The following is a 17,402-nucleotide window of genomic DNA, read 5'->3' as shown; positions in this document are numbered from 1 at the left end:
TGCTTGTGTTGCTTGAGTAACAGTGACTTCTCTATTCATACAAAAGTAAAATTACACAAAGCTCTTTTCTAGGCTCACTGTTTTTTTTGTTTTTTTTTTTCATTTGATTGCTACCCTTTATAATTATTCATAAAAAATGGCATGATAATGATAATATTTAGCAGGAAAGTTTTGAGACATTCTGAAAGTCATTTACATTTTTCTTTTAATCTGTTATTTTAAAATGTGAACAATGTGTTGAATGATCAAATACAGAACAATCACTTAATTATTCTTCAAAACATGTTTCACGTTTGTTACATTTACAAGGTTTGGACATATTTTGAGTCTAGCATGATTTGTAAATTACTTTAGTAGCAGTATTATGCATTTTTTTTAAAGCTAATATCCTCAACAAACAAGCTTCACACTATTTAAATTTGTTTTAGGTAAGATTTTTTAATAATTTTTTAATTTTTAAAAGTTTAGGTCTGTAACAGTTAGGTTGGTTTGACATTTGAATTATTATTATTATTATTATTATGTTTTTTACTCCTTGAGCTCACTTGTCCATTCCCACCCATGTTCATGATCTTAGGTGGCCTGTAGATTATAGTGTCTATACAATGACTGACAGCATCCAAACACAAACACCCATTCTGGACCGGAAATCAGTTTTCCAACCAGGTTTTCTCAGCGACTTTATAAACTTTTACTAAGTATTTTTTTTGTCCTAAACAACTTCTAGGTTATTTGTACAAGTAAGGCATAAAAATATCGACTGTTGCACCTTACATAAACAATGCTGTAAAAACAGAAAACCTAGATTTTTATTCATTATTTCATTATACTTTTGTGTATCCACGTGTGTTTTATATATCGTGTAGTTTATTGGAAGTATATATAAATAGACAAAATGGCAAATATTAAGCTTATAATGGTCTTAACAACAAAACACTGGTCAGAACATGAGCAAGAATGAAACAAATGCACTCCTGAGAGCTCCTGTGCCACCTTTGACTCATTTACTTTTGCTGCAGTTGCTCATTTACTTGTTCTGTTGAGGGGAAAAGCTAGAAACAAGGAAATTCACTTATATAGTCTTCTTGTACACAAAGGTAAAACCATGATAATGATTAAAATGTTTGATGTAAAATTCAAACTAACACATGTCCGGGTGTACAAAATTTTCCAAATAATATCTTCTGGGATATAAATATATATATATATATATATATATATATATATATATATATATATATATATACATATATTTATTTATTTTTTTCTTAAAAGATTAATCATTATTTGACTGCAGCCCATAAAGGGCCACAAGACTTAAACACTTAAAGAGATCAAAGGGAAAAGCTATCTCATAATAAGTTCTTTTATCAATTTGTTTAATTCTTGCTAATTTCCTGATCAATGATTTGTTGTTAAGAACATTAAAAGCTTAATATTTTGCCAAGAGTGTATATACTGTATGTATATATATATATATATATATATATATATATATATATATATATATATATATATATATATATATATGCATACAGTATATCTATATATAGATAGATAGATAGATAAAATTATAGCCTAGAGAGGAAATGTGTGTGTATGTGTGTGTGTGTGTGTGTGTGTGTGTGAGAGAGAGAGAGAGAGAGAGAGAGAACTCGTTTATTTCCCGCCCACTTGAACCGGAACCTTTTTTCTCCGCTGCTCTGTTGCATGTCGGCGCAGTTATGGAGTGACACCCACCGCAGCACAGAAAAAAAAAAAAAAAACACCCATAGCTAGGATGTTGCGCTGACCGTTTTTTTGTAATAACACTAACCGATTAGCGACGCTTTTTTTAAAATGGTCGGTTGGTTCCAGTGAGCGTGTGGAGGTCGTTTCATGACGGCGGCGAGCTGTTAGTCCGGAGCTCCGGCTTTGGGGAGTGTGTAGCCGGAGATTTTTGTTTGGGGGGATTACAGCGGGTGGAGCCGTGTTTGGTGCGCGCGCGGCGGATTTACCAGGCTATATATATATTATTTATATCTGCCGTCGGTGCGTTTCAATGGCTTTACGTTACGCAAGGCTACAACCGAGACCGGATGCATGTGTGTAGATGATCAGGGGGAGAGAGACAGTGTGTCCTTCGAGGTGCTGCTACGCCCCGTCCTTTTCCTCCCTCACTCTGCCATCCATCCATCCATCCATCAATCCTTAGATCATTAGATCCATAGCTGTGGAAGCGGAGATATTTATTTAGCGTCACCTAGCCTGCATCATCTGCGGACATCATGGGGAATACGACCTCCTGCTGCGTGTCCTCGAGTCCCAAACTGCGGCGAAACGCCCATTCTCGCCTGGAGCCGTACGGACCGGAAGCGGAGCTGAGCCGCGAGGACACGGGCTGCAACCTGCAGCACATCAGCGACCGCGAGAACATCGACGGTAAGTCCTCCAGAACCTCCAGATCCTCCACATCTGGAGCTCAGGCTTTAATTGGTTTAATGATCATGTCAGAACCAATCAGTGCTTCCCAACCCTGCACTCTCTGAAATAAGTCAGAGATAATACTCCCACCAGCATTCATCCACGAGATACATCCCATCATCCACAAGATGCTTCAGCCACAAGATACATCACATCATCCACACGAGATACATCACATCATCCACAAGATGCTTCATCCACAAGATACATCACATCATCCACATAATATACATCATCTCACATCATCTACACAATATACATCATCTCACATCATCCACACAAGATACATCATCTCACATCATCCACACAATATACATCACATCATCTACACAATATATATCATCTCACATCATCCACACAATATACATCACATCATCTACACAATATATATCATCTCACATCATCCACACAATATATATCATCTCACATCATCTACACAATATACATCATCTCACATCATCTCACATCATCTACACAATATACATCACATCATCTACACAATATACATCACATCATCTACACAATATATATCATCTCACATCATCCACACAAGATACATCATCTCACATCATCCACACAAGATACATCACATCATCTACACAATATACATCATCTCACATCATCTACACAATATACATCATCTCACATCATCTCACATCATCTGCACAATATACATCATCTCACATCATCTACACAATATACATCATCTCACATCATCTACACAATATACATCATCTCACATCATCTGCACGATATACATCATCTCACATCATCTACACAATATACATCACATCATCTACGCAATATACATCATCTCACATCATCTACACAATATACATCACATCACATCATCCACACAAGATACATCACATCACATCATCCACACAAGATACATCACATCATCCACACAAGATACATCACATAATCCACACAAGATACATCACATAATCCACACAAGATACATCATCTCACATCATCCACACAAGATACATCATCTCACATCATCCACACAAGATACATCATCTCACATCATCCACACAAGATACATCATCTCACATCATCCACACAAGATACATCACATCACATCATCCACACAAGATACATCACATCACATCATCCACACAAGATACATCATCTCACATCATCCACACAAGATACATCACATCATCCACACAAGATACATCACATCACATCATCCACACAAGATACATCACATCACATCATCCACACAAGATACATCACATCACATCATCCACACAAGATACATCACATCATCCACACAAGATACATCACATCATCCACACAAGATACATCATCTCACATCATCCACACAAGATACATCACATCATCCACACAAGATACAAGATACATCACATCATCCACACAAGATACATCACATCATCCACACAAGATACATCACATCGCGTCATCCACACAAGATACATCACTTCGCGTCATCCACACAAGATACATCACATCACGTCATCCACCCAAGATACATCACATCACATCATCCACACAAGATACATCACATCACATCATCCACACAAGATACATCACATCATCTACACAAGATACATCACATCATCCACACAAGATACATCACATAATCCACACAAGATACATCACATAATCCACACAAGATACATCACATCATCCACACAAGATACATCATCTCACATCATCCACACAAGATACATCACATCATCCACACAAGATACATCATCTCACATCATCCACACAAGATACATCACATCATCCACACAAGATACATCACATCATCCACACAAGATACATCACATCATCCACACAAGATACATCACATCATCCACACAAGATACATCACATCGCATCATCCACACAAGATACATCACATCGCATCATCCACACAAGATACATCACATCGCATCATCCACACAAGATACATCACATCGCATCATCCACACAAGATACATCACATCGCATCATCCACACAAGATACATCACATCGCATCATCCACACAAGATACATCGCATCATCCACACAAGATACATCGCATCATCCACACAAGATACATCACATCGCATCATCCACACAAGATACATCACATCATCCACACAAGATACATCACATCATCCACACAAGATGCATCACATCATCCACACAAGATACATCACATCACATAATCCACACAAGATACATCACATAATCCACACAAGATACATCACATCATCCACACAAGATACATCACATCACATCATCCACACAAGATACATCACATCACATCATCCACACAAGATACATCACATCACATCATCCACACAAGATACATCACATCATCTACACAAGATACATCACATCATCCACACAAGATACATCACATCATCCACACAAGATACATCACATCATCCACACAAGATACATCACATCATCCACACAAGATACATCATCTCACATCATCCACACAAGATACATCATCTCACATCATCCACACAAGATACATCACATCATCCACACAAGATACATCACATCGCATCATCCACACAAGATACATCACATCGCATCATCCACACAAGATACATCACATCGCATCATCCACACAAGATACATCACATCGCATCATCCACACAAGATACATCACATCGCATCATCCACACAAGATACATCACATCGCATCATCCACACAAGATACATCACATCGCATCATCCACACAAGATACATCACATCGCGTCATCCACACAAGATACATCACATCATCCACACAAGATACATCACATCATCCACACAAGATACATCACATCGCATCATCCACACAAGATACATCACATCGCATCATCCACACAAGATACATCACATCGCATCATCCACACAAGATACATCACATCGCATCATCCACACAAGATACATCGCATCATCCACACAAGATACATCACATCGCATCATCCACACAAGATACATCACATCATCCACACAAGATACATCACATCATCCACACAAGATGCATCACATCATCCACACAAGATACATCACATCACATCATCCACACAAGATACATCACATAATCCACACAAGATACATCACATAATCCACACAAGATACATCACATAATCCACACAAGATACATCACATCATCCACACAAGATACATCACATCATCCACACAAGATGCATCACATCATCCACACAAGATACATCACATCGCATCATCCACACAAGATACATCACATCGCATCATCCACACAAGATACATCACATAATCCACACCAGATACATCACATCACATCATCCACACAAGATACTTTGCGTCATCTCCACAGTTAGCACGTTTGTCTCACACCCTCAGGGTTGGGGGTTCGATTCTCACCTCTGCCCTGTGTGCGTGGAGTTTGCATGTTCTCCCTGTGCTTCGGGGGTTTCCTCCAGGCGCTCCGGTTTCCTCTCCAGTCCAAAGACATGCCTTGTAGGCTGATGAGCATCTCTAAATTGTCCATAGTGTGTGAACGGGTGTGTGATTGTGCCATGTGAAGTGTTGGCACCCTGTCCAGAGTGTCCCCCGCCTTGTGTCCCGAGTCCCCTGGGAGAGAGGGTCCATGCTTCCCGCGACCCTGTGTAGGATAAACGGTACAGAAAATGGATGAATGAAACAAAAGAGGAGATTGTGAGTTTCTCTCATCACCCCATTTGCAAATCAAGCGACCCCCATGTGGGGTCTCGACCCCTAATGTGTGTGCCCCATTTGTAGACGCGTATAATACAGTAAATACCACAAACCACATAGATATTAATAGATATTAATAGATAAAACAAGAATAGATATTCTTGTTTTACTCATCCATTCTGCATCCAGTTAAATGCTCTCTGACCACCTAAGTCCCGCCCCGTAAACAAACCGGAGCAGCTAGTCAACATCGAACATGAGGCTTTTGTGTAGTTGTTGTTGTGCAGCTTGTTACTGTCCTTCCAAACAATCTGTCATAATGAAGAGATGGCTGGATTTGATGTGTGTGTTTGTGTGTATGTGTGTGTGTGTGTGCTTGTGTGCGCGCGAGCTCATTCCCAATCCAAAATCTTGAGCAGGTTAGTGTACCACTAAAGTGTTTATGGTTTTATTTGGTTGTAATAGTGTTGGGCTTTAAGGTAATTTGCATGCCATGCTTGTGTGTCTGATTTGTCTTGCATCAGTCTGATAACGATCCAGCGCTTCAGAACAGTGTTTGAACAGATACTTCCGCTCGATATCGGATCAGTGCACGCCCATGCATTTTCAATTTTGGACCGAAAGTACCTCAGGTGTAGATTTTCCATCAATCCCTATCATCATTATCATTATCAGTGTTAAGCTGTACTGTGTGCAGTAATTTCATAAAGGCATCCCAGTCATTTGATCGCTGTGTGAATAATATGTTTGAGTTTACGCACATAAGGGTTAGTTACAGGGATGGGCAATATGACCAAAGTATCATCTAGAGAAGCTTGAAAATATTTCTTTAATACACAAGATAGATCATAATATAGAAAAAAAGGTAAAAAAAAAAAGAGCAGTTGCATTTTTTTAAAATTGGGTTCAAAGGTACTTTTATTTAATATTTAGGAAAAAATGGCTTAGAAAAGGAGAAAATTTTAAAATCGAATAATTCTAATAAATTCCAATAATAACTAAAAAAATGTACTTTGTCCAAATTTAAAGATTGTTTCAGTATCAATTCAGCAGTTTGTAATTGTTATTTATTATTATTTTTTTTAGAAAGACATATCAAGATAGCTTCGATATCTCAGATTAATTATGTTTTGTTATATAATTTATCACGATAAGGATGTTATATGGTTATATTGCCCAGTCCTAGTCAGTTGACCGTAGCGAGTGTAATGTAGACTGAAACTATCACAAGCTTCTTAATGGTATTTGGATCATGATCCTGTGTAGCATTTCACTTTGGATCTATAGATTTTTGGTCCATATTGTGGCTGAGAAACGATTTCCTCAAGGCTGAGGTTTTTTTTCTTCTTTTTTTTCCCCCAGATTATTTCACTGTGGTATTCGAGCGGTACAAAAGTGTAAGTGAAGGCACTGGACAGTCACTTTTTTTTTGCACGTGGGACGTTGACTCAAGAAGGGTCAGACAATTAGCTGCGTAAGGTTAGAGCAGGAAAAGCCACCAAATATGCAATATAGTACTCAAGGACTAGTTAGTCCTTTTGCGCCGATAGTGCCTTTTGCACCGCTTTAGTTCCAGAATTAAATTTACAGTACTAAAGTACTGGGTGAATTTGCGTGAACTATTTCCCAGTACCGTTTAAAGGGTTGCATTCGCACCGACAGTGGGCACTAGGAAGTGACGTAAGCCGGTCGACAGCGACGTCATTTGTGCGCGGTGTTCAACAACGGAAACAAAGAAGAACAACGGAAACAACCGGAGGATGGAGGACGCTGTGATTGGAGCTGTGTTTTTGCTGTGTCTCGCGTCCATCTATCGCTGTTCTCCATACGTGCGAAATAAGTTGACACTACAGTATGTTTACACGGTGTTTTAAATCATGGCGGGTGAGGGCTTTTTCTTACACGTTTGGTCAATCAACGTCTACTTATGTCACGGATAGTACCAGTTGTGCTGGTTAGACCCTGCTCCGGAGTAGGAGCTAATTTGGTTCTCGAAAAAGGCAGTCCGGGACTAAAATCGCACCCAGTTCCAGAGGTGCGAAAACGCCCAAAAGTGGGTAGTTCCACAATTAGTTCAGGTACTGTGAAAAGGTTCCTGCGGTGCGAAAGGCCCTAATGAGAACCAGGGTTAGAAGCGATGAGTACTATACCTCGCTTTCTTGGTGGTATCGTAGCAGATCTTTTAGCTATTTAAAATAAAAAGACACAGTCCTTAGTTCACAGCAATATGACGGTATAATATCAATGAGCCTTTTATTGATCAAGCAGGATATGAACAGAGTTATTTATTAAATCTTTCATGCAAGCATTTACACAAGAAATTTGATATTCAGGAAAATTCAAAAACGTTCGTATCCTACTCATGCTCTTGAGTGTGTAAATTTACGCATAAGGCTAACTAATGTAAACCTCGACTTGATGGAATTCAGATCATATAATCTGCATGGATTACTACACTTTTATATCTGGAATTTACTGTGGTGGTTAAACTGCTTTTTTTTATTTTTATTTTTATTACGTTTACAGCATTTAGCAGAACGTCTTCCATAAATGCTTTGGAGTCTCTATCAAAAACACATCCTCATGCTAGTTCACTAGGTCAGGGACTAAGAGTACCATCCAGAACATTTAGTCATTTTTATATTGTTGGCATTAATTAAAGAATATAAAAAAATAAAGAAAGCGAGTCAGCACAAGCCCAAGAATTAAGACAAATAAAACTAATCATTGTAACAAAAGAAATGGCGGTGCATAAACCTCAGCTGATAGAAGATTTTGCGCTCGCTTATTATTAATGTTGTTGTATATTATTAAATAATTTTATTGATATAGAAGTGAGTTAAAATAACTTTCACTTGTTTTTAGTCTTTACCCTGACCATTTATTTTTTGCTTCCATATGTCTGTGCACTTGGTCTTTTATGGAGTTTTGTGGGCATCATTAAATGCAAATGAGCTGTGTCAGGAATGCTCTTTGAACTTAACGGGTGATTAACATACGCATGCAAGTACAAAGAAAATCAGCATTTCCGAAGTTTTCTAAATCCGGCGGAAAATTTTAGCTCGGTTTGTTTTACGCAAACATTTACTCACGACTTTACTGAAAAAAATCGATAAATAAGGCCCAATATCGGGATAAATTATGTTGCAATATACTTTTTTTACACTTACAGTCTGATTTGAGGTTAAAAATTTTTATGGAATCTTAAAAAATGTTCCTTCTTTTCAGTATTAAATAATTTCCTTTTGTAGGTGTCATTAAACATATTATTAAACACAGTGAGAAGTCTGTGAGAAGTACATCTCGGTGAGAATCATGATATCACGATATATCAATTGTCATATCTCCCTAATCGAGATCACAGCACAGTTTTATAGTTTTATTTCATGAACATGATCCAGCTTATCATGTACTTTCATATTTGTTTATTTATCGGTGACATTGGCGCTTTTATTTCTGCCCTTTCTTCCCACAGAACACAAACGGTGTTAAAATGCAGAGTTGAAATGTTTTGTATATCACACGTGTAGGAAGCACGAGCGTGTCTTCGCTCAGGAAGCTTATTCTCCTCGCTCCTCGGTTTCTCTGAGTGCACGTAGAGACTTGATACGTCCTCAACGATGACTTTGATTGATCGCAGAGCTGAAGGACGCAGAATCGAGCTAGAGGAAGAAGAACCCATAGACCTTTTAAAGACCAAGCCCGGCTTTGTGAGGTGTATCAACGAGACAAGGTGTAAACAGGATCGAAATCTCTAGGTCACTTTGAATCAGAGCGAGGATCAGATACAGGCAGGCGACTTGTGGGAATGTATCTGCGTCTAGCTAATCTAAAATCACAGAGCTGCTGAATTCTCAATTCTGATTGCTTGATGAATTTTCTAGTAATGCTCTGGCCGTAGTTCCGGCGGAGTTTTCAAAACACGTGTAATCATTGTTAAGATTTTGTTTTTTGTTTTTAAACTTGCGTGGAAGGAGTCTCCAGTGTCAGCGCTTTGCATCTGTCAGAGGTAAACTTTAAACTTTAGGTTTTCCTCCACAGGAAAGTCTTCAGGACAGAATAACACACAAGCTACATTTTATCTTATTATCTTGAACAGAAAGAAAAACAGAGCTGAGTGATAACAGGAACAACAAAACTTATTTCACTCGCATCGCACAACATTACATATAACTCTAAACGGATAAAACATATGATGTGTTGTTCCTTAATTAGTAAAGAAAAAGTAATTGTTGACTATTACTGTAATGTAAGTGGATTAAAACACTCTGGGATGTACTGAAATAGGAAAATAATCAACTTTTGATGGATTGGTAATCATCATACCAACCAGTCGTTGATTATTTTCCTATATCGACACGTCTCAAAGTGTTTATTCCTTACATTATTAACTCCAACCATGGCCTGGATTATTACAGTTTCCATATGATCGTTTACTGGTAGCTTTTTAAAATCACAAATAATGTTTTTCGCTTATTTAATGCAAATGAGCTAAACTCATGATAAATGCATCTATTATTTAATGTTTATATTTTTAACAAACTGTCTTCCCTTCTTCCTGTGTTTTTGCGTATTTAATCCTGAGAACGAACAAATAATCTCAGACAGACTCCTCATATAGGACTGTTATTATGTGCATTACAGTAAATGCTGTGCAGGCTGTTGTGTATTTTTTTAAATTTTGTAATTAAGGGCTAATGAGATGTAACATCTGCTTCAAGTTCTCTGTTTCGTTATCACGCTTTTGGCTAAGTGTAATCCTGTATAATGCTTTATACTGCCTGCTGTTTGTGTTAACGTGTTTATGGAGTGTGGAGTGTGCGTTTAATATCGATTTCTACGTTCACATCGAGCCATTGTGCCGCTCTCGTCTCACCGTGGCCTGTTTACACACGTGGACTCGAGTGCATTTCACACATTATACATTTCCACAACTCGAGTTAGATAGACGGACGTGGAAATGGTGTGTTTGTATGAACGTGTTGGTGTGTGTGAGGGAATAAGATCAGATAAGCAGGAGATGTAGAGCAGAACTGTGTGTGTGTGTGTGTGTGTGTGTGTGTGTTTGTGTTTAAGGCCAGTTAGTACCAGACTGCTGAAATGGAGGAAGTCCAGCACTTTGAATCAGGCACCAAGCAGATGTGGCGGGAGCACGTAGATAAGCTTTTATCCTCTGTGTGTGTGTGTGTGTGTGTGTGTGTGTGTGTGTGTGTGTGTGTGTGTGTGTTTAAGGCCAGTCAGTACCAGGCTGTCGAGATGGAGGAAGTCCAGCAATTTGAATCAGGCACCAAGCTGGAGTAGGAGCACGTAGACGAGCTTTTATCCTGTGTGTGTGTGTGTGTGTTTGAGAGAGAAAGTGAGAGAGCACACTGTGCCTCCCTTCTCCTCCTTTAAATCTCTGCTAATGAAGCCTCTCTCCTGCTTTATTACTCAACACTTTACACCCCATCAAGTGTAATGGTTATGGTTCTCGTGTAAAACCACTTCTCAGTATCACTCTCCATTCCTAGATTGGAATAATCGTGTAATTCCCGGCAGTAAAGGCAATGGAAATTTTTTTTTTTTTTTTCTCCCCCCCACCAAAATAGAGTAAAAAAACAGAAACCTGCAAATGACTTAAAGTCTCTTGGGCCCCGTTCACACCTGGTATTAATGTGCATCTTGGGTGATTGGATCGTAAATGGAAAGTGCTAAGTACAGGAGTGAACACTGTCCAGTGTGTCTCAGAGCCGCATTGTGATCACTCCGATCACTCAAACCACATTCCGAGATGGTCTGCGATGCATATGACCACATAACATTTGTTGTGTGGACGCACTACAAACGTCTTCATGCGTCCTGGACAGCAAAGAATGAGCGGCTAATCGGCTGCATCATTGCCCTAGTCGGAAAATACATGATCATTGTGAGTCTGTTTAGAAATTGCGCTGAACAGTAGAGCTCTCCACTGCTAGGCTAATGGATTAAAGTGATAGCTGTAGCTGGAACACCAGCGAAACCGTCTCTTTCCTGTATAAAAGCAGTGGACGTTTTCCACAGAGGACATCAAACCTGTGAAAGTGTGTGAGCCACTTTTAAAATTTTACTGGAGAAAAATGATGACAGAAATCATAATCTGAATCATAGACGATGCAAAATGATGTGTTTTTGTCTGTATAATAGGAAATTATACAACAATTATACAAGTCAACAACTGAGAATGAGACATATGCCCTGAAAGCTTATCTAATCTGAGCAGTACTATAGCTGTGGATGAAGTGCTCTTGGAAAGAAACAGATTAGAGGATGCTGGTAGTGTTTCTCTTGGTCAGATGGCAGTGTTGTAGCCGTGTGTGTGCTCCAGGACGTAGCGTCGCCAGACACCCCTGGGACAGGACACATCCACTATATATATATATACACACACACACACACACACTATATGGCCAAACGTTTGTGAACACCTGATGATCACACCCATATGCGGTTCTTCCCCAAACTGATGCCACAACGTTGGAAGCGCACAACTGTCTAGAATGTCTTTGTATGCTGTAACATTACAGTTTCCCTTCACTGGAACTAAGAGATCCAAACTTGTTCCAGCATGACAATGCCCCTATGCACAAAGCGAGCTCCATGAAGACATGGTGTGTTAAGGTTGTAGCAGAACTTGAGTGTCTTGCACAGAGCCCTGACCTCAACCCCATTGAACACCTTTGGGATGAACTGGAACATTGACTGAACCCCAGACCTCCTCACCAACATCAGTGACCTTGCTAATGCTCTTGTAGCTGAATGAACACAAATCCCCACAGCCACACTCCAAAATCTAGTGGAAAGCCTTCCCAGGAGAGTGGAGGTTATTGTAACTGCAGAGTGAGACTAAATCTGGAATGGGATGTTTCAACAAGCACATATGGTTGGTTGTGATGGTCAGGCGTTCACATACTTTTGGCAATATAGTGTACACAGACTCACCAGTTTATTAGTACTAGGTTTGTGTTATTTTGTAGGTCCACCATTGCTGACTAGTAGGGTGAAGCGATACACACATTATATGATGTGTGTGTGTATGTGATTTCTTGCAATGGGTTAATAAATAAGATTGGATATTCGTTAGAACTCGTGACCAAAAAACCGGCTTTACACGGCTGTTGGCTGGATATTTTTGGTTAGTGGACTGTTTCTCACCCCAGCTGTGACACCGATGCTTTTAACCTCCAGCGTTGTCAGTAATTGTACACCTACAGAGTGATCTGTGTGGTCGGTTTACCTGATAAAATGGGCAGTGAGTGTAGATACGGGGGTTAATGTACGTAATAAACCCACAAGTGTTCAGAAATTGAGGTAATTTGCGAAAATTGTATTTGCTACAGTGTGCATTTTCAGTTACTGTGTTTTAGTGGTAAAACACTCGACATTTAGAAACGTTAATGGACACTCGAGCGGTGTGTGAGTGTGCGATAACACAAAATGGGCTTAACTGATTAAAAATGGAAGCGGATGTACTTTCTGTTAAGAAATGGGGCTGCGTTTTTGGAATATTTTCTCCCACGTTGAGTTTTCTCAATAAACCTCGGCAACCTGGTTATTCATCAGCGCTCGACTCCAGCGTGACTGTGGCATGATTCTAACCGTGTGTGTGTGTGTGTGTGTGTGTGTGTGTGTGTGCGCGCCTTGAGGCGGTGTATGACTGTGTGTGATCTAAACCTGTGACCAGGAGGAAGTCAGCCATGAGACTGAGGGAGAAGAGAAAATGATCCCTGCTTACCGTCATTGCTTGGTTTTGTTTTATGTGAAATAAAATACACTGTGTTTCACTTTGAAATGCTCTCCAACCTGTATTTCAGAATATATTGCTTATATACACTCACCGGCTTGGTTGCTGGTGCCAGGTGGGCTGGTTTGAGTATTTCACAAACTGCTGATCTCCTGGGAATAGTGCGAGGAAAAGAAAAAAAAACAAAAAAACATTCAGTGAATGGTGCTTTTGCTCCTTGCTGATGAGCGAGGTGAGAGCAGAATGGCCAGACTGGTCCAAGTGCATGCACAACATGTCAAACCTTGAGTTGGATGAGCTTACATCAGCAAAAGATTACATCAGGTTCCTCTCCCTTCAGCCAGGAACTGAAAACTGAGACTACAATGGCACCGGATCACCAAAACTAGACAGCTGATGTTTGGAAAAAGACCAGGCGATGTTTTTCCAAGCTGTTTTGGAGCCTCAGATTTCTGTTCTTGACTGATCAGAGTGTATCTTCTTCTGAGGCTGTATCCACCACAACCATGAAGATGAATGAATAATATTTATGCATTTTAAGACAAAAAATTCGAATGTTCAATATCACGTCTTTTACTTTTTGTCGCCTGACACTATTCTATACAAACGCACAATTCACCTTTGTTGCTTGACGTAGGAAAAGTGGCCTTTCAGTTGACTTGATTATTGTTTTGTCACAAGGTGACTGCCAGAACGCTTGATTTGCGTGGTTTGATGATGTCATCTTACCGTTCTTCAGTATAATCAGGTTGACAGAAACAAAACACTTCACGTTTTCTGTTGCTGACGTCTCAGAAACACTTTCCAAACACTCAGAGCGCTTTTAATTTTTGGAAAGACATGAAGAAACGGTTGATGATTTACTCTCTCCTCTCCCTTTGGTTTTGCAAGTCCTCCAATCTGTTCTTTTCTCCTCTTCTCCTCTTCTTCTCCTTCTCTTCTGGAAAAAAATCCTGCGTGAAGCCCAGAACTGTCTCGATGGATTAAAGCCTCCACAGATATCGAATGAGCAGAGAACACAAGGTTTGAAAGGCAGAAAAGGATAAGAAGTGGTTTGTGAGGCTTCGATTCATCCTGCCATCATCCTGTATCACTCGCTCAGCATGGACACTAATTTTAGCAGAAGCATACAGTCTGAACTAGAAAACACAGTAAGGGAGAGGATGTGCTGGAGACTTGATGTAAAAAGTGCTACAGCTGTGGTGTGTTTGTGTTCCAGTGAACAGCAGTTGCTATTAATGTTGTTGAAAAATTAATAGCAACATCAATTTTTGAATATTGGGCAATATGACATCATACTGCCATTCTGATTGGTCAGAAGGTGGTTCATTTTCTATAATAGCATTTTTAGCAAATCACAGGTTTAGACTATATTCAAGCACTTGTTCTAATACTCGATGTTAGTAGTAAGATCTAACAACGTATGATATAGGATTTGAACGGTGGACTCTCCACATAAACACATTTTTTAATAATTGATGTGGTGAAGTAGGGGCGGGCGATATGAAACAAATATCATCGCGATTCTAAAAAACATTTCTACAATGCACAATGTGTATCACAATAAATATTTAGGTTTGTTCACAAACCGCCAGCAATACAGTAGTGCTTCATTAAAAAGCAAGCAAAGAGGAAAAAAGTTTGATGCTTTCTACTTTTTTTTTGTCTAAAAATGTATTCATTTTTATTTTTAATTAAAAAAAAAAGCAATAAAAAATTTTCAAAATATTTAACACTGAAAAGAGAAAAAAGTGAAAATCTGTAAAAAAAAAAAAAAAAAAATTGCATTATATAGTTCTCAGGATTAAGTACAATATCACATCAGCCACTTCCTGTCAGTAATTACATTTATTTAAAAGTGCTCCCGAGCGGCACTACAGAAAAATGTTCGTCCTGTCGTCTGGAGATCGTGACTTTGACTCCTGACGATGCCGCAGCCACATGTGATGTCATACTGTTGTAACAATTAATATTTTTATTTAATGTTGTGGAACGTCTGCAAGACAAGTTAGTTCCTGTCATCACTTACGTTATAGCAACCCTCTCTTATTTCTCTCGCTTGTTCAGTTAATAAGTTAAAATAAGCCCAGCTTGTCATGTTACTGAGAAAGCGCAAAGTACAAACTCCCACGTCAGAAAACTTAGTTACAGCTTTACCGCTGACAAAGTGCTGACACTGGAGACTCCTTCCATTGTTAAATCTCCTTAAAGAAAACTTCACTCTAGGGCTGGACAATATGACAATATAATATCAATATTGTTCTAAATTATGTGACCATGCGCTTTTCTGATATGTCTGTTATTGTGGATATCATAATATATCTTTTTTTTTAAATGTTTTTTTTTCCTTTTAATGCATTTTCCTTTGTTTTTTTCTCAGTTTTTCTCCCTAACTTAACAAGTGAGAGAAATAAGAGATGGTGGTGAGGAAACGACTCTGCTGGGGTTTTTCTTTCTTTTAAAGAGAAGAGAGGTTAAGAGGAGAGATTGATGATGGAATGACTGTTTATAGCTGCTATAACGCAAATGATAACAGGAACTAGCATGTCTTGTGGACATTTGACGACATTAAACATAACTACATGTTGATAAAACAGTATGACGTCTTGGTTTTAAGTAATAAAAGTGTAATCGTTGACAAATGCAGTGTTGTGAGATGAATAAAACACTTCAGGACGTGCAGTTATTGGAAAATGATGCACTCTGCTTTGCATGCTCACTGCTGGGTATCATTCTTTACATAATGGCATCGTGACACACTTTACACATTAGCATAAGATGTCACTACTTTTATACCTACGATGTTATTCACTGTCAAAAGAAACTGAGTCAATATTAAAATTTGTTGAAAGTTTGATTCGCGGCTCTGCCCTGTGTACGTGGAGGTTGCCTGTTCTCCCTGTGCTTCGGGGGTTCCTCTGGGTACTGCTGTTTCCTCCCCCAGTCTAAAGACATGTGTTATAGGCTGACTGGCATCTCTAAGTTGTCTGTAGTGTGTGAATGGTGTGTGATTGTGTCCTACAATGGGCTGGCACCCCATACAGGGTGTCCCCCTCCTTGTGCCTCCATTTTTATGCCTTTTTTCCCCCTCCTTTCTCTCAGTGTCTCTCTCTCTCTCTCTTTCTTTTTTTTTTTTTTTGGTAAACGTTGAATAAAAACTTATATTTTATAATATGGGTCCACTGCTGCAAAGCCTCAGCAAACTAAAGATCATGATACACTTCGTATTAAAAAAAGTATCTTAAAAGTATTTGAAATATGTTTTTTTGCCACTTCACCTCACCCCAGGCTTCTTCTGTGTTGATGTTGAACTGAGGAAAATACTATATTATAATGTATTAGATCTTTCGAGTGTTTTTTTTTTTTTTTCTGTTTTGTCTGATTTTTATTTTTTGTTGTGTCTGCAGTGATGTGTGAATCTCGGGTCACTGTGATCTGAAGCACAGCTCATATTTTTTTTTTTCAAAGTGCTCAGAGAAATCTCTTCTGTCCTTGGTGAGGCCAAACATGGCATAGAGGAAGTCTGTGTTGTTCGTTATTTA

At 39.0% G+C, this 17,402-nt stretch overlaps 1 protein-coding gene across 2 annotated transcripts in view; it reads left to right on the top strand.

Moving 5' to 3' along the window:
- The first annotated feature begins 1,701 nt into the window (after window positions 1-1,701).
- ccny (cyclin Y) overlaps window positions 1,702-17,402 on the top strand; it is a 71,696-nt gene continuing 55,995 nt past the window's right edge. The window contains exon 1 of one of the 2 annotated variants that reach the window (XM_026944808.3): window positions 1,702-2,421. In XM_026944808.3, coding sequence (XP_026800609.1) covers window positions 2,268-2,421 — 154 coding nt within the window. In that variant the 5' untranslated portion in view covers window positions 1,702-2,267. The remainder of the gene's footprint in view (window positions 2,422-17,402) is intronic. The other variant, XM_026944809.3, reaches the window with a different exon arrangement.

Source organism: Pangasianodon hypophthalmus, chromosome 1 (assembly GCF_027358585.1).
Source record: "Pangasianodon hypophthalmus isolate fPanHyp1 chromosome 1, fPanHyp1.pri, whole genome shotgun sequence".
Taxonomy (NCBI): domain Eukaryota; kingdom Metazoa; phylum Chordata; class Actinopteri; order Siluriformes; family Pangasiidae; genus Pangasianodon; species Pangasianodon hypophthalmus.
This window is presented reverse-complemented; position numbering and strand designations above follow the sequence as displayed.